Source organism: Anas platyrhynchos, chromosome 1 (assembly GCF_047663525.1).
Source record: "Anas platyrhynchos isolate ZD024472 breed Pekin duck chromosome 1, IASCAAS_PekinDuck_T2T, whole genome shotgun sequence".
Classification (NCBI taxonomy): Eukaryota; Metazoa; Chordata; class Aves; order Anseriformes; family Anatidae; genus Anas; species Anas platyrhynchos.
Window position 1 is genome coordinate 23,304,310 of NC_092587.1, and position 20,970 is coordinate 23,325,279.

At 40.5% G+C, this 20,970-nt stretch overlaps 1 protein-coding gene across 1 annotated transcript; it reads right to left on the bottom strand.

Moving 5' to 3' along the window:
* Window positions 1–10,697: 10,697 nt before the first annotated feature.
* On the bottom strand, window positions 10,698–19,278 carry LOC101799098 (hyaluronidase-1). The gene is made up of 3 exons (XM_072033043.1): window positions 18,361–19,278; window positions 12,279–12,368; window positions 10,698–11,126 (listed from the first exon to the last, which is right to left on the bottom strand). Exons 1-3 carry the CDS (start codon window positions 19,276–19,278, stop codon window positions 10,698–10,700), a joined length of 1,437 nt encoding a protein of 478 aa, XP_071889144.1.
* Window positions 19,279–20,970: the final 1,692 nt, after the last annotated feature.

The window sequence follows — 20,970 nt, forward strand, 5'->3', positions numbered from 1 at the left end:
CATTTACCACTTTATATTCCTGTGCAAGGGTAAATTGCTGAGTTCTGACTTCATTCCACTCGATGCGTTGAGCCATCACACAAGCACACACATGCTCCAGCTGGGAGCACTCTGAAGTCACTTGTTTGCAGCTTGCCGAAAGGAATTCCTGTGCCCAGGCTCTGCTCAGGATTTTTCCCTTTAGCCAGGTTTTTCAAATCTGCTTTTAGTACCCCAGGATGACAGCACACGCTAAAATGTTCTGCTAAGTTTGTTTTTGCTAAGTATGTCTTTCAAATGTATCTGTCAGAAGTGACAAAAAAAAAAAAAAAAACAAATAACAACAACAAAAAAAAAAAACAAAATAAAACAACAACAACAAAAAAAAAAAAAAAAAAAAAAAAACAGGATGAGCATATCCTTTTCTACCCCTTCTGCTAATTATATTTTCTGTAAACCAAGTCAATGCAGAGGCAGTCCGTGCTGGTGTCCAGCTGACCCTGAGAATGCACAGTGGGCAGCAATTCCCAGCAAAGAGAAGAAAGTGGAAACCATATGTCTTTATTAGACAGCATGCAGCTCTAGCTGGGACCAAGCAAAACCAGCTCAAAACAGATGGTTCAGATCTGAGCGGATATACAGGGTATTACTTAAACCAGATATTTAAACCACAGAATACTGCTGAAAAAAAAAATAATAATAATAAAATACTGACTAAATGGTAAAGAAACAACTAGGCATTCATCAGATTATGCAAAGCCTGTATCCTTCTCCCCCAGTCCAGTTAGAGCTGAGGAACGTACTTTCAAGCTTTGGTATTTATCTTGTAACAAAAATCCTACTTCAGAGATGTTACACTATTCTTATTGAGGGATTAGAAAAATCGCAGATGATAAATAAAGACAATGATCTTTTCTCCTTTCTGGCTAACATTGTTACACAAGATGACATTGACTCAGCACAACCCTGATGGTCTTAAAACAGGCTGTCTCAACAGGCCAGCCAGTCACTAAATACCCTTATCAAAGATGTGCATGGTTTATAAAACAAGAATTTTCACACCCACAGAGATCCAATAAAATCCTTGGATTTTTACAGAATAATCCTTTTGTTGACTTTTTATCAGCAAAGCTAAAGCTGATGCACTCAGAAGTCTGATGAACTGGAACAAGTTTTGTCCAGCTTAAGGCATGCTGCTAGAAGTGAATCTTGCTTCCTGTGCCAGATCTGCATTTGGAGGCAATATGCTTGGAGGCTGCACAGATGCCCGGAGGCTGGTGACGGAAGAGATGACCCTGAAAGCTCCAGAGACTCCGACAGCTTCAGGGAGGACAGAAAGGGAGGATTCATTACTGTTATCCTCTATGTTCCCTCATAGGGATGAGAGCTCATTAGACCAGTGCATCCATTAACCATTTGCCTGGATGAGATTTTGCAGAGTATCTCTGTTATGTTAGTAAATGCAGGGGACTATGCAGCATAATGAATAATAAAAATGGAGCAGGATCTCACCTCACTGCTGCCTGACGAACTCAGTGATGCTCATGACTGACTGTAGCTGAGACTCAAGCCCTTATAGTATAATGTTTCACTGATCCTGACGAAGGTGCTGAATCCAGAGCAGCATGAACTGTCATGGGACATTTTATAGTGTTTCAAACCCTGGGTAGGGCACCCTGACAATGCTACAAATGAAAGTATGAATCTGTTGCAGAAAAGGTATTTTCCGTAGCACCTGTGAGGAATAAGCTAATTAATGCATCAAAAGCTGTGATCCAGCATTTTAACATGCTAATGGCATGTTGGTATACAGATACTGATAGCAATTTTGCAGTAAATTTTAACCTGTTATGAGGAAAGATTGAGACTAATGAACAGAGGAGAGCAGAGTTTAGCAAAACAGGCCCCAAGTCTGTGTGAGGCTCATCAGGAGCCACCTGGCCTCTGTTATCTCAGCTTCTTTTGCCACCATAGTGGAGTTTTGTCTTTATCTATGTGAGAGTACTTGTAGTCTGGTGGTCTACTAGGTAGCTAGAGTCCTGAATATGGAAAATGAAGAAAATCGATCAAGTGCCCTTATGCCATTTACTTTTCCTCTGGTTCATGCTGCACAGATGTCTCTCACCTGTAGACATTACACCTGGGAGTAGTCCAGCCTGGGAGATTAGGCTCATGCTTAGCCCTAGCAAAGAGGCAGCTGGTTTGATGGATTGATTTAATGTCCCACTGAAACATCCATAAAATCAGTCTTAATGCTTGGCTTTGTGTTTTGGATACCAGTGACGGTCGATTTCTGATATACACTTAAATAATCAAAGAGCTTCTTTAGCCTAGGTCCAGCCTGCCAAGGCTCCCAGTGCTCCATACCACATTTTTCCCTATTTTAAGCCCAAAAGTTTTCCAGTAACTCTCTTTTTCAAAGAGGGTAGCCCTTGCACTGGGAGCTAGAGTTTGGGCACTTATGTTACAGAATAAACATAATGGCCTGAATCCTGAAACAGCCCAACTGATCTGCAGTCCTATCATGCTGCCTTCATGTGATAGTGTATTGGAAAATTGTAATGATTACACCATGTGCAAAGCACAGGAGGTCTACATTCTTTGAGGGTACATCAGCCACAAGACATGAAGCCTGTGCTCAGGAGTTAGGTCAATCTCTGACTCCCAGGATGCCCATCTTTCCTGCCACGCTGCTCATGTATCTGTACTTCAAAATACCCACACCGCGGTTTAGCAGATGTGCTTGGAGGACACAGCGCAGCATAGGCAGCCCCCTGACTTAAGGATGCAGTAAAAACACACTGGAAGACCATTTTAAGACATCAAAACTGCTTGGGCTTTCCCTCTTCAGGGAGCTCCCTCACTTGCCAGAGCATATCTTGTATCCACACAGTGTGGATGGAAAACATTTTTCGACCAGAAATGGTCTTTATGGCGTGTTATTGCCATCCTTTTTCCTGCATTTCTGAGGCTACTGAGAGAAAAGAGCAAATACCAACAGTTCATTGCTGATTTACTATTATTACTCATAGCATTTTAAATTGTTTTGAACCAATTCCCTTAAAAAAAATTAAGGATTTATTTCTATAAGAATTTAGTTCTTTCAATTTTCTTGATTCAGTTGTATGGTAAACCCTAACCACAAAAATAAAAATAGAAAATAAAATAAATAAATAAACAAAATAAAACGTTTTGGCTGTTCTGAGCATATCTTTCTCACAGAAATTAAACAAAAGGGTAGCCCAGCACAACAGCAGGGAGTTGACTTTCCTCCCACCAACTTTCCCGCAAGCCCAGCAGTTGCTTTGCGTTTGCACTGGGATAAGAACGGCCCCCTGGACCGTGCAGAACAAACACCCACACGCTCGCAGCAGTGATTACAGCTTGCACCCAGCACCAGCACATTCGGGTGACATTCCTTTCTTCCCACTCCTACAGAATAACTGTAACGCAGCAGCAAAAATAAAACAGGCATTTGATTCTTTCCCCAACCCCCCGCGCTGCTGAGTATTACATTAGAACTAAATGTTATTTTTGGAGGGAATACAACAATTCAGTGTTGTCAATCCAAGGGATTATTGCAATTATTTTAAGACAGGAATTGTGTAAACCCCTGGTAAGCCTCGTGTATGGATTGGTTTCGAACAGGAGACTTTGAACAAATCTAATGAGCCTGACCAGAGGCATGCTGGTGCAGCCTCTTGATCTAGCTCTCATCTGCAGCCGTATGACCCACTGCTTCCAAGGGAGCACAGAGAGGGGATTTTAAGGAATTGCTGCAGAGTATCCTTGCAGCAGCTGGCGACTGCTAAGAACTAATGGACCAGTGCCAGCCTAAAAGGAAAAATCTGAGGATGAGGAAGGCAAATGTGAATATTTCACGTCTGGTTTTCACCTACTGCAAATGAATAATCATATACTGTCTTAAATCAGATGGGGCTCTGCCCCTGTAAGAGTGGGGAAATCACAACAAAAATAAGAGATTGCATGCTGGAAAATCACAAATCAAGTACTTGCTATCAAAAGCAGGGTAATGACCACTCAAGTTAGCATCTTCACTGCAATCAGGTCAGTTTATTACCAGGACGTGATTCAAGTGTACTTGAAGCTGAGTATTGCTGCTGAGGTACAAATGCAGCAATGGTACTCACAGAGTGCTATTCCTTCAAAATCAAGGTACATCCGTACTTGAACTGCTACAGAGGCCCAGGAAGAGTTTATCTTGTTTCTCTCTACTTCTAGCATAAATAGAAATGTTACTAGTCCAAATTCTACAAAAAAAAAGTTCAATGCAAATATTTAAGAAAATAACACTTGTCTGTGGAGAAGTCCAAATTTTCCAAAGGGCTTCAGATCATGCTTGTGCAAATTAACCCCATGCTATCACTACTTCCATCCCGTCCCCACCTCAGCCAGCTGGTACCTAGCCTGGGTGCGGTGCACCTGACTGCAGCCCGGTGAGGGTGATGAAGGGGCAGGAGGAAGATCAGAGGTGCTGCTGGATTCCCACATAGGAGAGTCCCACAGCAAACAGTCAGCAGGCCTTGGGCCTTCTCCCAGCATGTGAAATGGCAAATGTCCTCCCTGTGGCCACTGAGACAAGGCAGCCCAGCGTGGTGATGGAGACGCCTGGCATGAGCCTGCGTGTCTGCATGTCCTTCAGGAACCCTGGGCAGAAATGACAGGCTGATTCCCCCAGCATTAATACATGTATCAAAGATCACTTCCAATGTACATGGTGAGCTGCATAAGCAGCCATACATGGGTGGGACAGCAGTAATAATTTGAGTTGAAGGCAAATGTCAGCTTAGGAAAACCCACACATCGTTGTTCTTACTGCAGTCAAGGGCTGACTTGTAGGTCCTGTAGGGTTTCCATAGTTTAACACCCTCCTACCAGAGGGAAATGGAACTGTTCCCAAAATAAAGAGCAAATTCAGTAAGGGATAAAATGAATACTTTTTGTTCTGTCCTGAAAACCCCGCATTTGAAAGAGCAATATAAAAAATGCTCTTAATAATCTACAGTCTAATTGTCTGAGAAGTTTATTACTGGTGTGCAAACAAACATTGTTTTTCCAAAAGCTGCCCACAAATGTCAGACTGCATGGCTATCTGAAGAGAAAAAGCAGAAGCAATACCCTGGGCTGCTTTGCTTCTCACAGATACAGGGTATCTTAAATAAAAAACAGAAGAGTTTGTGCTGTAATGGAAAAATGAGAAAGGAGCTCTGCCTCTCTCTGAGAAAACAGGCTGCCAGTGTGATAAAATATCATCCTAGACAAAAAATAAATAAAATGTCTAGAAAGACCACTTTTATTGCTGAAAGAGAATAAGCCATACAAGAGGTCTAAAATATTGTCCTTTGAAATTACAGAAGTCTGCTTATTTTTAGCTTGTTAGATGCTGTCAGCTTCCTGTACAAACTCGGTTACATAATGGACATAATCTGCACCTCAGCAGGGACCATACGTGCCAAGCTATAAGGTTATGCAACCGCCTCCCAGCTTGTTCCCACAAGACAGACAACAAAGCCTCGCACCCGTCTTTGCTGTTCTGCTTCTTCTGGGGCAAAGTCAGACATATAGACACATAAAGACACATATACCCCAATATGCATGTGCGTATGTTCAGTTATGTGTACATATGTATGCATGTTCTCTTTCTTATTGCATGCTAAATGAGGTATTTCCTGAATCAGAAAAAAATAATACATCGGAATTATTCTGGTGACATTAAACAAGGAATACACTGGTATGCTACAGCTGTTAAATGCAGCAGAATTAAATCCCAAACTTTCTGAAGCTACCAAAAAGTTCCCCCCTCTTTTCTAATCTGACCTCCAAATGCTCCTTATTGTTGCCTGCAATGGTATGTGGAAAATGTGCAGTGTGTTGCTGAGTGAGAACAAGCTAGTGGCTTTAATCTCATTAAACAGTGTGTGACATTGTTTTTCTTTGTGACTTTTTTTTTTTTTTTGAAGGACTGCATTTTCATTTTTGAGAAGCTGTACTGTTCCCAACCTGTATTGTTCTTCGAAGTGTACTGCAGTGTACAAAACTATATCGTTTCCAACTTATTTTTAGAGTAACCTGTGTTTGCAAATACTCCCACTCTCTGAGCCCAGCACAGATTGACAGGAAATTACTTTTCCCGAAACGTAAACACAAAAGCAGTTGTGCTGCCACAGTGTCTTAAGCGTATCAAAGTTTCTTTGGCAAAGTCTTTCATACGTCTTTCTATTACACATGATGTGCAATTTTAATTCACTTTCCATTAGTTGCTCAGAACATGCAACTACATTTTACGGAGTACGATACCCTACTGAAGTAACTCTACCTATTTCTTGCTTGTCACATGGCTTTGCTACTGATCATTCAAGCTTTGTAATTCAAAGATTGGTGTTAGTTGCATTTCCAGACATGGAAAAGAGATAGCATACAGAAATAGAAAGCCCAACATGGAACAGATGTATGCACAATGGCATTCATTCAACTTCAATGTGAGCACAGGATGAATTGAGTATAGGAGTTCACTGCCCACCCATCTGAAAAATAATTTGTCTATGTATTCAATTTTATTATTTTTTTTTTCTGATTATTAAGACTTCTGGATGCACAAAGCAAGTGTTTTTATCATCAGAACAAACAATGACCTAGTATTAATGAAATGACTTTGAAAACAAATGTTTCCATTGCTTTGCATGTGCATTTACACAGTAGTGTGAGATAAAAAGGAAGACATTTCCCCAGCTTTCAACATTTTGGAATATTAAATTGGCAAATTTAAGAAAAGCTGGAGATCTGACAGTTGTGCTTCTGTCCGTATTGTTTATTCCCTGACAAGGGGCAGAAGATTAGAGAACTCTACAGGTACATTTGGGAAGAGTTACAGAAACATATGGGGTCTGAGCACACAGCACCTTGAAGCAGAGGTGCTCCAGATCATATGCAGAAAATGATTGTTTCTATAATCTCAGAGAATCAAATACCACCTCCCAATTATTCTTTATGAGCTGGTTTTAACTAAGGAGATCATCATGTAGCTTAGAGCACAAATCTCTCCTGCTTCAAGCTCTCCCTCCTCCAAATAATTCTAACACAGAGACATCAGATTGTGTGTTTCCAAAGACTAGACTATACAATTGGGCCAGAAAATAAATCTTTGTAAAAGCATATGTACCCATATGTACCAGAATGATCAGGCAAGACCTACCACAATTGCAAATAGGTGTAATCAAAAATGCACTTGAAAGTCTTTCTCTACTTGCAATTTGTTATTTGTTCTGCAGTAGCATCTGGAGTTTGATTTGATCACAAGTACCACCAAAGAGAGAAGAGCCTTATTAAGAAATAAATTGGTAAGAGTGTAACCACGTAATACTGTGTGGGAACATCAATGAAATTAAAAATAAATAAATAAATAATAATAATAATAATAAAAAGATACAGCTCCCATACCCTCCAGGTAGCTGGGATTTGCAAGAATGTCTATTCATTTGGATTTGATTTCGGTGTTCTGATCCATATTGTCAATTAGTCCACCCCTTATCTTGAAGACTATTTTTAATTTAGTGGTAATTGAAAATAAAAAAAAAAACACATTACCAAGGTTATTACCATATTTCACATTTCTTCACGTAAAAGGAAAAAGTAGAAAAACAGCATACCAGTTAACACTTCACTGGATGGGTGCTGAGGCCTCTGATGAGCACAAAGTACCCATGAAAGAAGGGATGGGAGCAGAGGGGTCTATGGACCCCCTTGCTTTTATAGCAGCCAGCCAACAGGCACTGCAGGGTGATACATCCTCTGTGGTCCTGCCAAGCATCAGGCTCCAGCCAACCTTGCACAATCCCATCCTGCACCTGTCCCAGTATAAGGCACAGAGCCATACTGTTTTTATATGTGTCCTACAGCATATTCACCAGGGCTAAAGGGATGAAATGCATCCCAGTTTTGGTACTACTTGTGTAACTGGTGGTCCCACATAGGAGCACACAAGCTCTGGGAGCCCTTGCAGTTGCACAACCTCTGCCTGCCCCAGTCAGCAGCACAGCTCAGCTGCCTCCTACCCCACAATTGACAGCTGCCATTGTACAGAGCTTCCAATGACACTACCTGATGGTAAATGTTTTGTTCTATAAAAAAAAAAAAAAAAGGAGAGAGAAAATAAAAAAAAAGGGGGGGAAAGGTGGGGGGGGGGAGGGCTTTTACTAGCTGAAATACGAGAAGTCTGTATAATTACATTCACTTAAATGCATGGTTCCATCAAAAAATACCGTGGAGCCCAGGCCAAGTTCTGGTTTTGGTTTGGGTTTGGTTATACTCAGGGAACTCTGCTGAAGACACCATGGTGATGAGGATGAGAAATTGGGCCTGCAGTTCTACATGGAAATATATGAGCCAAATCCAAAGATCTTTGTATCTGGGATTCTTTGTATCTATTACCACAGACCTCATACACTCCTCCATGTGAAATGATAACCTAGACTGAGGAAGAGCCATTGGGCAAATTTACAGCTGACATAAACTGACCCTATGGACTCAGTAAGTCAGTCAACTCTGATAGTGTATATACATCTCAGACTGACCTGGGATTATTTCCAATTCACCCACAGCATTTTTACTGTTTGTATAAACACCCTAGCTTCAGTCTGAAGCCACAGTTAACAACTTTCAGTTTTCCTAACTTTAATTCTAATCCCTCTTCTCTCACAGCAAAACAGGGAAGTTTTTTAGCTTCATTTTTCTGTCATCTACTGCTGTGGCATGCTGCAAAGTAAAAGATCAGTGGCAAATCTCTCCTGTAGTTTCTCAGCACAAGTCATTACAGTCATTACTCAAACACTATAGGTAACAGTAAGTCTCTATTTAACCGAAGTCAGTCCCATTTCAGTGTCTGGATTTAAAGGGATCATTGTGGCCTTAAAATATCTACTGCAGGTCTGTTATGAGCTGGGTGAGTCTGAGCATCTGTTATGAGGCTGGAGTGAATCAGACTATCATAGTTCACACCAGCTGTGAAACTGCTCTTGGCAAACCAAATAAAGTGTTTTTTTTTTTTTTTATTGTTATATTTTGTTTTGTTTTGTTTGTTTTTTTTTTTGTTTGTTTTTTTTTTTTTTTTTTTTGAGGGGTTACCATGAAGAAATGTTTAGAGATAACAGGAGATTACAAAGAACATGAAACAGCATGGCAAATTGTAATCCACAGAGACATCACAGAAGCATAGAATATCTTGAGTTGAAAGGGACCCCCAAAGATCATTGAGTCCAACTCCTGGCTCCACACAGGGTCACCTCAAAATCAGACCCTATCAGCACTCAGTTGAACCTACCATATGACAGCTTCAAAACAAATTTCAGTATCTTGCCTGTCACAGAGAGATATAGGGAATTTCTTGGTTTTGACATCAATGCAATGAAGGCATTAATTGTTTGTTACACAGAAAGTCTGTGTAGAAGGTAGATACGTTTCTGATTAAATATATTTGTTCACACATGAGCATGGACCAATGAATATCTAATAAAAAATTAACATGCTACAACCTGACTGTGACAGGATGACATTTTACACATGCTACATTAACCAATAATCATGGGCTCTTTAAGCTACAGCACCTCTGAAGGGGCCCCCATCTAAATCTGAATGAAAGTTGCAAGCCAAAATGTTGTCAGTAAACTCCTTCAATTTCTCCCTCTCCTGCACAAGGGAGACACACGCTGATGGTGGGATCTGTCAGCCTACCTCTGTTTCCCAGCTACTGACCAGCTTTGTTGGGAGAATGAACAAGAGCTATACAAGAGCAGATCTACCAGACCCATTTTGCTAGCAGAGCAGAAAGCAGCCCCAAAGGGACCAGTGACACGAAGCAGCGAGGCAGAAAAAGTATGAAACTACCTGCTATCTACTAGAGAAGTATTTTCCCTGCTGCCTACTGGAGAAGTATTTTCCCTTTTTCTGCCTTCACAGGAATGCTGCAAAGTGCCAGCAGAAATCTCCAAGCTCAGGAGCCCCCAACCTAAACACGTATACATTCTGCTGGTTGACTGGTGCTTGTGGCAAAATGAATATTTGACCCAATTACTGGTAATTGCTGAGATTTTCAGTCAAACTACCTTTGAAACTGATGGCACAAAACTACCACTGGAAATACTGATAACACTAGAAGTAACAAGACATAAATTAGGCCCCGAAGTACTGAAATATACATTTTTTAAATGTATGCACTGATACATAACACTGATACATAATTGGATGTGGATCTGGGGACTGTGCTGCTGCTCATGCAAAATGCCATTTGACTTCAGCAAGACCTGCAGCAAATGGTTTGGGATCCATGGTCTACAGGAATACTTTTCCTCATCAACATATGTTAAATCATCCAACCCTGGAATAGAGACTCTGGGTCCTTTTTCCAGCTTCTATGTGGATGAATCTTTATACAGGTTTAATCATCCATTTTACTCAGATAAATTTTCCACTGTAGCAGCAAAAGTCTTATCTGCTTAAAACATGAGTAAAGAAGCTGGTCAAAAAGGAGCTACCTGAAAAATGTTTAATGTCTGAAGATGGGACATTATGCCTGGGACACGAACAAAACAGCATAAACCTATTTAATTAACAATGTCTCTCCCCTTTGTAATAAAAACTTGCTAAAAGAAAGCAGAATTTATAGTGGCGCCAGTTCTTATTTCCTTGCACTGCCTCAGAAGAGTTTAGTATGCAGAATAAAGCAGAAGAAGCTGCATGGCTCCTAGGAGGAAGACATGAAGTTTTTGTTTTCTTGATCTGCTCAACACAATGTGAGCCCAGTGATCCTTTAGCTTTTGGTCAGGCAACTCACAAAATATTCCCGTCCATCCTTGGTAACACTGGCACATGAACCTCTGCCTCATGGTTTCTATGTTCTCCAGGCTCGGTTTACCAGTCACCTGCAATCTTGGGCCCTTCCCTGAGTGACGGACTCGAATCTTAAAGTTAGTGGGTGGCAAGTGGAGGTAAGCAGAAGAGGCACTATTTTTGCGGATGCATCTTCCATTCTTCTTGCACAGGACTTTGCTACAGAGTTTGGCTGCTGAGGTCACGTTAATGACATAATGTCCCAAGGGTCCATCAATATATCGTTTCACAGTTGAACAGCTCTCCTATAGGAAATAAAAGATCACGACACGTTAATCAATAGCTAGCATTATGTCCAAATTTCATACATTTTAGATACTATTACACAACTGTTCTTGGCTGCAGTAACTTCTTGAGATAAATATGTTGGATTTACATACTGGAGCAACTGATTGTTTTAAGTGGGATTGCTTCCACGGGTAAGATTAGCAAAATATTAACCTTTACTGTTTTCATTGTTCGGGTGCTTGGTAGCAACGTACTGTGTTTGACTGGAGATGTATCGATATGACACTGATCTCTCTGATCGGAGACTAACTTGTTCCTTAAGTGGAGATTTCTGGTAACTGCTGACAAGGAGCAGGGTGTGTGATTAATAGGTTTTAAAGCACATATTGAGTCACTGCTTTGGTCCTGTTTTCTCCAACTCCTTCAGCTTACTGGGAGCTACATCATTCTCAGAAATCAGCACAGAAGTTGCAGCTAGAATGGTCTAGATGGTTTCCCTACACCTCTGCTGAAGTCAGTGGTGCTTTCACAGAGACTTCAGGAGCAGGACAGCAGATTGCATGAAAAGAGAGTTGGAACAGAACCAAAGCCCAGTCTGGGTTCAGGATGGAAGAGGGGAGGGAGGGGTCTATCCTGCCATGCCCCCTACAAAACCCCAGTGCAGCAACCTTCCCCCTCCATCACTTCAGGAAGGATTTGTGAATGCCCGAGGAACCTGGGAGGACTAAGTAAGCCATTTCTTTTCTAGCAGCATTCTTTTCTATCTGTCATTTCAACACAAATTCCACTAGTGACCAGAGAAAACTCCCCCTCTAGACCACATTCCTTCCCTGGGTCTGTACAAACTGCCATAGCTATAAAGAAGAATGCCGTAACAAGCTGTGTTTACATTTGTATGCTATTGCTTCAAAACATGTCTATTTTCTAATCTGGACTCGTTATTGCAAGCTGGCACAAATGGTCTGCTTGAATCAATGTGCTCTGAAGCAATACGACCTCTCAGCCTAACTAAAGCACAGAATGAACAAAACCTTAAAGTATTCCTGAGCCTTCATCCTCAGCTGTAAGCTGGTGACAATGATAATGATAGATAGGTACAATGAAGGGTGTGGTGGCAGAGAAAAGGTATTGATGTGATTCCTAAATGCTAATAAACCAGTAGGAGCTACCTTTGAGCTGGCATATTGCATACTGCCCCAGAGAACAACTCCAGCTGCTCCCAAAGCTGCACTTTCACCAATGGTGTTGACCAGATCAGTCTGCAAAAGAAGGCCAAAAAAAGTCAAAAAACAAAGCCATAAACCTAAAACTAAAAATAATTTTAAAAAGCACTAGGATACAGGCATCATTTTTTTTTCCCTTAGAGGAGACAATGATCCTGTAGTATATTCTTCACCATAAAACAACTGTTTAGATTAGAAAGCTTTTCTGAGTACCTGCAAAGGTTTGCACAGGGTTTTATTCACAAGTGGGACTAGTAAATAAAAAAATCTTTAGAATTTATTTACAAAGGGTTCTCCAACCAAACCAGTGGCATATGAATTGAATGATAGGTTTTATCTACCAGTCTTTGAATGGTTACCATATGCAGACACCATTTTTGGCAAGTGATGTTAAGTATGATCATGTAATTGAACTGCTACTACAGTGCTTAGTTGCAACTGATAGGCTTTACGCAGGTGCCTAACTTGTGCTGCATTAGCCACACCAGTTACAGAGCTGCTGTTCCTACCAGCATGAATACTGCTATTCCAGGAAACACACTGTCGAAACACAAGCTGCTCCCTGTGTTTCTTTATGCCAAATGGGAAGAAAGCACACATTTAATGGCTTAACCAAGTCCACCTTTAGGCCTGTACCAATATGCAGTCAAGTCATCACAATTAGCAGTAATGCAGCTCTGCCAGAACATAGACTGTGTGTAGCACAGGAGTCACTGGTGCACTACAGTGACTCATGGAACCATCCATGTATCTTAAAACCATTCCCTGAAACTGTGAATACCGTGTCAAGAGAAATGCAATTAAATCTTACAAAGTAGGGAGGAAGCTTCTTCTTCCATCCCCGTATTTCAAGGCATGACCAATTACATCTAAAATCATTCCTACCTATGGTAATTGATTACTGAGTAATTTCCAATCACTGTTTGCAAGGAAAGATTCTACAATCTTTCTTGATTTGGTGAGAAAACAAGAAAGAGCAAATTCCTTTAAAACATTACTGGTGGTCTTCAATACTCTTTCAATCTCTTCTTAAGAGAAAACAGTACAAGAAAACAGCCAAATTATCACAGTGTGGTCGTGGGACCTTAGAAATACAAACTCACTGTGGAAGAGCTGTGTTATTATTGTAAATTGGTACTAAATAATGTATTCACTCTTTAAGTGGGCCTGTTGATCTACCAGAGCATAGCAAGGAGTTCCCATTCCTGAAACATGGATGGCCCAAGAGATATAGAAGGAGACATAAACAAATACACTGGAAAAAAGGAGATTCTGCTGAAGAGTTCGAGACTATGACAGACAGTTGTAGTGAGCAGTGGTTTTGAGCCTTAGCGGGAGGTCAGACAAAACAGTGCAGGAAAACCTGCAAAATTTGAAAGAGCAGAGCTTGCCCTGGCTCAGAGTGGTATAGTGTACAGTTAGTCTTGCCTGAAGATCATGTTGTTGCTGATCATGCAAGCAGTCTTTTAGAGAAAGACATTACTCTTAAAAGTATATAGTCTGGTGATACTTTTTCAAAATTAGAGTACTGTGTGCTGCAGGTGTTATTTTCTAGTGGTTTTCTTCCTACAGGAATTAATTTATCTGTAAAGAATACGAGAAGAAGGAGACAAAAAAAAGAAAAAAGTATGTGAATTAAAAGTCAAGATATCAAATGTGAAAAGAATGTGAAATATAGCCTGACCTCTTGGTAATGAGGGCTCCTAAGCATTTATAATCTACAAAGCATTTTATAAAGGCTACCCAGATACAAAGGCTGGATGTTAGCCAAACAATTGTTCAGTGATATAGCACTAACACATGAACAAATCAATGAAACCTTTTTGTTCATCCAAAATAAATAATCAATAGACAGTTAGCATTGCTGGATGGACTAAGATCTGAGCAAAACCCAAAATAGAGATTTTGTAAGTAATATACTTTGGGATTTAGGTTGCTTGATCACAAGTCAGTAAATCCAGTTTTGATTCTCTCACTTTCCACAGCTTTCTTTTGTTAATTGTAGAAATAGTTTATATTTTTAAACATAAAAGTGTTTCAGCATTTTGTGTATGATTCATATGGATATAGAATAACAAAATTCAAGAGCATGACCCTTGAAGTTCACCTCCAGATGTGTGAAGTCTATTGGCACAGGTAATTTCACAAATGAAGTTCCCAGAGCACCTACCCTTCCACCTTTGTGCACACCTAGAATCACCACCTTGCCAATGCTGAGAAGCCAAACACTTTTCTCAGACTAAGGCCAAAATGTGGCATTTGATTGGAAAGCACATTCCCCTAGGGATGCTTGAAGGACGCTCACAACACTGAACAGGTATTAGATGCTGTAGAAATCTGTCGGGATTTCATTTAAACAATCTCCTTCTTCCTTATATTTCCTCCCTCTTCTTGTATTCTTTAAAACAAAGGTCAAGTGGTAGAAGTCCTCCCCAGGAGGAAAAAGAATTAGAAAAGCATAAACTGGATTTTTCTGTCTTCCTCATGCACCTTTTAAGGTGCATCATCTCCAGGTACGTGAGGCTTATCTTCACTGCAAGGCTACAGACAACACTTAGACAGGAGCATTTCTCTTTCTGATGCCATTTCACTTTGCACCAATTAAATGAAGGTTCAAAGGAGAGCAAGAGAAACAAGTGTGAATCTGACTATGGCTTATGATTAATTCAGCTTAATAATTACACAGCTTGCCCACAAGGAAGGAAGGAAGGTTTCTGACTGTCATTTGTAGGCATAGCTATGTCTTTCACTGAATGACTGATTCACATTAAGTACCTCAAAAGCCTTTAGCACCGAAGGGCTCTTCTTTGAATAATCTATGAACACTAGATAGTATCATCTTTTCCCTTTCTCTCTTATACACTTGTTCTTTTTGGTCTAGTGATTCCCTAACTCTTTCCTGGTGTCTAATAGAGACTGAGAAGGTTCTGGATTCAGTCTCAGTAGGCTGGGAAGAGACCTGGACAGAGAGCTTTTGCTTCAGAGGTCAGTGCTGAGTTCCTGCAGCCATTCCGCTTTCAGGACTGAAGCTGGTGCTGTTCCTCGCACAACACAGCCTGACATTAGTGGGGCTCACTGGCATGACTTTTCCATGTGAATGCAAAGAGACAAACAGATGGACTGGTAAGGTTTCTTGGCCTCTGCTTCTAATCTTTCTAATCTTCTTCCTCATGAAGAAGAAAACATGCAGGTTTAAAATTCTTTTTGTCATAATTTTAAATATGACCATCATGGCATATGTCTAGGTGGGGAATCCTGTTTCACTCTTTGTATCAGATCCTCATCCATCCATGATGCAGGACTGTCCTGAAGACATAACTCTACAGGTCAGCTTCACTCAGGTATTTCTCCAAATGATAAGCAAGTCAACAAAGCCTCTTTACTTCTCATGCTGGTTCTGATGCTTGTTCTTGTTCAAGCTATAAAGGCAGTGTGCAACAACCACAGATCCTTAGGATTATGCTGGGCTATCTCCTCGCAGAGAGCTAATTTGGCGCAGAGGAGGAAACTCCAATTCCTATCAATGCTTCTTCATCTTTTGGTCAGCCAAGTCACCATGTTGCCCACTAAAAAAGTAGGAGGTGAGCTGTTTCACTTGAGAGGAAGCAGGACAGTCAGTCCTTGTTACATGTTGAGAAAAGACAAAGAAGTAATCTTTCTTTTAAATTTTGAATGGTGTCAGTTTCAGACATGCTTCTTTTGTATTCAGGAATGGTAGTGCAAGCCTAGCGTGGTTGTAGACAATGGACTTTGTACACATGCACACCTTGGCATCAGAGACTATCAGGCCTATCGGGCCTATCGGTAGGTGAATGAGAGAAATTGCTATCCATTTTTTCATCATTTGTTGGTTTATTTATAATTCTGTTTTATTCATGACTCCAGTCTTCTAGGCAGGAAGCACAGATGCTACTGTGCAACTCCTCTCTCCCACACCGTTAGGAGTGAATTGTCAAGGCGAAATTTCTAAATGCCCTGCAGATGGCAAATTGCTTGTAGGCATTTCTAGCAAATACAGAAACCTTTCATAATGACTGGGATCCCAAATCACAATTTATAAATTGCTTCCAAGAAAAGAAACAGAATGAATTTCTCAGATACCTTCTGCACAGCTCACCTGATTTCCAAGTACAGTCAAGGTGAAAGGCATAGCAGACATAGCTACAGCATCAGCTTGGACCTGTGCATTGTGTCTTTCTGAATGTCTGCTAGACCTCTGCCTCTCCCCTAGTGACTCTGACCCACAACCATTGTTCCTGTTTTCTCCCACTGTAATGTTTACTGTATTTATCATACCATGTACAGAAGGCATTACACGCAAAGCTTGAATGTATCACCTAATATTCCTTTTCAAACACAATGTCACTACTCTTGTCCAACTTAATGGGTCCAGGCAGTGGTTCTCCTGGCCCCATCCCTGTCAGAGCTGAGGTCCCTATTAGCCTGCTATCCCCATTTCTCATCATGCTACACTGGCTCCATTTCTTGTTGCACTCACACCCAGTGTTGCTGGGACTCAGGGGTTTCGTGTCTTGTTTTTAGATTTGGGAGCTTCGCTTTGGGGCATGTCATGGATCAAATGAGAAACTCCAGTCCAGTCTAAAATCTAGAAAAAAATATATTTAAAATATCTTAACATAGAGTAGATGTTTCCCGAAAGATGTTTTTGTGTCTATGCATAGATCTTCCCTGGCTGATGGTTTGTAAAGTAATCTTTAAATCATCCAATAAAAAATGGCTGTATGCAATTGAAAAAACAGCCACTGGGTTAAAGAGTATAACTTAGGAGAAACATCACAGTACCACTGTACTGTTCAGAAAGCAGTTTAAGGTAAAACAGTAACTTTATATTTTGAACAAATTTTGAACTCGTGCATAATTGGTAACAGCATGTTAGTTTTCATAGCTTTCAGTAACATTTGTGGTATTTTTATGTCTATCAAGAGACTGGTTTATATTATAAAATGAATTATTACGGCCTGCATTTGTAGATTGTTCATTTATTTGATGGCCTGCTTTAAGCTCTTCAGCGAAGGCATTCTGGGTGAGCTCCTGCCTATACTGACCCCAGAGGCTTCTTGTCTTCAGTGGGATCTGGCTTTCCTGTTTGTACATGATTTCCAAGAAACCTAGGACCTGTAGTTTCCACACCACACAGAAAACAGCTGCAAAGAGTCACCTGTTGCTAAAAATGGGGCAGACCAAATTCATGGTTGCTTCAATGTGCCATCTGCTTCTTAGGAGCACCCTGAAAGACTTCTAAGGCTGATGAGGGTCCACAACCCCTGCCCAGCTCCTGGCTGCAACCACACGCAGCTTGTGGCCTGCTGGTCTGACCTCTGCTTTTCTCCTTGCCATCTTGTGTTGGCAGCTCTATATTTATTGCACTTTGTCGCTGGTTAAAGGAATATTGCATGCCTCAAAAACTCAGTTTCTTTCTTAGAAAGATTCCACAGGATTAGCACTAAATATTAGATCAAGAAGACATTTAAACCTGTTGTGCCTCTGAAAAGTGAAATGGCCAATGCTCATCATGCAGGAGTTTTTCCAGTCCAGACCAGTTTACTTGACTGGTTTATTTCTGTCCTGAATGAATTTCCACTTGGATAATGGAACAAAAAAGCCCTCAGGTTCCTTTCTTATGAAATTTTATCTTTCTATTATCCTAATAAGTTTTAAGCTTCACAAAAATTTGTCATATTCATTTCACAAGCTGTCCTGAAGAATTAAAATATCAGAATGAGTTACTTCCTTAAGGGAATGATTTCTTTGTACTTTCTTTCTAAATTAGCCTAATTAAAAACATACAATGTTATCCTACAAAAATATACCAAAACACTGCAGGATTAACTATTGAAAGGTGTGACATTTTGTATGGTGACTACAGCTCTTTCTTATGGAGTGGTATATTTTCATTAAATATGAAAAACTTACATAAATGCTTTTATATAAGGAAAACTTTTAGAAAGTACCTTTTCTAAAAGGCTGTTTCTAATCTCTACATTTCTAAAGAAGTCTTTCTGCTTACCTCTGTTAAAACATGAAAAGTATAGGCATAAAATGGTCTGGAATAAACAAAAACTGGCAAAACATAGTCTTTTCTAGCAATTGAGGCAATACGTATTGCCTCCTTAACCCGATAGTGAACAAATTTTAGTGCGTTTGGACTTGACTTCAGTACATAATCCAGGTATATCGAGGGGTAGAGAGCAGTACTTTCCTTCCACAGCCACAGCAGGAGATCATTGCGGGAAGACTCAATGGCTGGGCATTTCCCTGTGTACGTTTGTGGGTGCTCTTTGTAATCGTAATTGTAGCAGTCTGGGTAAAGATAGTAACCCCACAAACCGTTTGGCCTCATGTGTTCAGCCAGAAGGATGGTGTTGTTCATGAAACTCTTGCCAGCATTTTCAAATTCCTCTTTAGCGACTTTCCTAATTTTGTCCTCTGACCACTGAGGATGCTGTCTCCTTACCATCTCAAGAGATTTATTTCTGTAAATGCTTTTACTGCCCCAGTTCCTGTCCCACTGGGGTCTCCAGTTTTCCCAGTCAATGACTGCAAGTCCCTGAAATTTCTTCAGGGGTATGCAATAGTCAATGTCAGACTTTGCTTTATTAAGGTGCTTGATAATACTTTCATTTTGGGGCACCCCCCCGTTCACAGGATCTCCGTTATCAGAGTAGTACGGATAGTATCCCAAGTGAGTGTGGTAGAAGATTGTCACGTTTGATCCACTCAGAGTCTCGTTGGTGTTGGATGCAATGTCAAAAATGCTGAGATCCAGGTCTACCTTGTAGCGCAGCCTGCACTGCTCGGTGGGCGCATTCCACACCACGATGAAGGGCTTGTGCAGCAGCAGGGGGGCCTGCGCCTGCTTCTGTGGCTGAGCACCAGCCACTGCAAGCAGTGCTGTGACTGCCAGCCATTTGATCCAAAGATCCATGCTGCGCTGTTTTCTGGGGAATTGTTATGGTGTGTCCCTGAATACAAAAATGAGAGAAGACATTTTATGTCAGTAGCCACCCTGGAGACAGATCGGATGTCTTTGGGTTTGATGTGCTTTTGTTAGTGTCATACTTGGTGCAAACAGAGGAAAATGCAAAACTGTTTCTTGGAAAAATGAAGACTAATTTCAAATGCTTTGAAAGATTTTTTGATAGATTTTACTTTCTGGAAGTGTATTCTCATGCTTGGCTTTTCTTGCTTTCCTCTTCACTCAGGCACCTAACACACTCAATTCAGACCTTTCCTTAACACTTATTTGTTACAAGAAATTAATTAATAAGAGAGTAACTTAAAACAATAGTATAGAAAAGATTGTGTTGCTCATTTCTAATTTCAGTTTCCAAGTAAGTATTTTTACAGCTAGTCTGACTTGCTTAGAGCATCATCACAATGGGGTTGAGGCCTTCTTTATTATTTGTATATGCTATTGGTCACATTAAGGGTAATTTAAACAAAAATTAGACACTTCTACATCACATGGATTAACCAAGAGATTTCAGAAACGCTGCAATTTTCAGCACATCTGAAAAACAGTATATGGTTACCTACCCCTGAATTAGCTTTTATTTTCTAAATGAATGGATGCCAGAACAATAATCAATCTGCAGTCTAGAAGGGTGAAGCTATTAATGGCTTAAAGGCTTAAGCTAGTTATTATACTGAAAGTAAATTAAATATCAATATGTGAAAGAAAATAAATTATGTCAAGCAGATCTGAACTAGCCAGAAAAGTATGCTACAGCTTGGAAAAAGAAAATAATAATAATTAAAAAGGGGAACTAGTGTGTAGAAGTGGGGGCTTATTAATATTTATTTTTCCTTTCAGGATTTGTTGTTTCCTATGGCTGTAAAGCACAGTAGTTTAGGGACTATCTGTACTCTGAGAACTGTCAGTGCTGCAGGGCTGCTGGTACCCAGGGCACCCACATCCACACTTGGCACACCATGGAGCAGATATTCATCAACTGCTCACAGCTGGCTGCTCCAGAACCTGCCCCTGCTCCTGTCTCTTCCCCAAGAGGCACAGCCCAGCTCTGTGTTGCGTTTGTGATCCAGGTTCCTTTGTGCAGGACATATTATCTTTACTGATGGCCAAACACTTCATGGTTGGGTCCAGCTGATACATCAGCTTCAATCCAGAGATCATAAATATGAACATTACTGAATCTATACTACAGTGTGGTTCCCCTCAGTTATCATCTGTCATTCACCTGTTTATCCATTGTCTTCACATTAAATACAATCAAGATGCAATCACTGTCTACATTGTAGTTTCAATTAATGTGTTAGCCTTATGAGTTTGAAATGACTTGAACCTGGATATTTCCGTATTTTCATGTTCATTTTTAATGACTTCTTTCCTTGACTGTAAACTCGGACCCCCAGTTATCCCACTGTAATTAGCCTGGCTTCACCTGCCCCTACTATTTTCTCACTCAGTTATAATCAGTTAATCATTTAACTCCTAGATAATGAGCACTCTTCATACCTACCAATCCTTTAATAAACCATTAGGTCACAGCAGAGGAATCTAGGTTTCTTGCTTTCCGAACCACCACTTGAAATTTCCATATTAACAAATGTACCACCCTAAATGCCAGATTTGGTTGTATTCCTTGGATATTGACTT

What these genes read in the sequence shown, in the direction of transcription:
- LOC101799098 (XM_072033043.1), bottom strand. Translation starts at nt 19,278, where the DNA reads ATGGATCTTTGGATCAAATGGCTGGCAGTCACAGCACTGCTTGCAGTG. An exon ending in CTTTTCATGTTTTAACAGAG is followed by an intron (nt 12,369 to 18,360) that starts GTAAGCAGAAAG and finishes CTTCTTTTGCAG; the next exon opens with ACTGATCTGGTCAACACCAT. An exon ending in TGCAATATGCCAGCTCAAAG is followed by an intron (nt 11,127 to 12,278) that starts GTAGCTCCTACT and finishes TATTTCCTATAG; the next exon opens with GAGAGCTGTTCAACTGTGAA.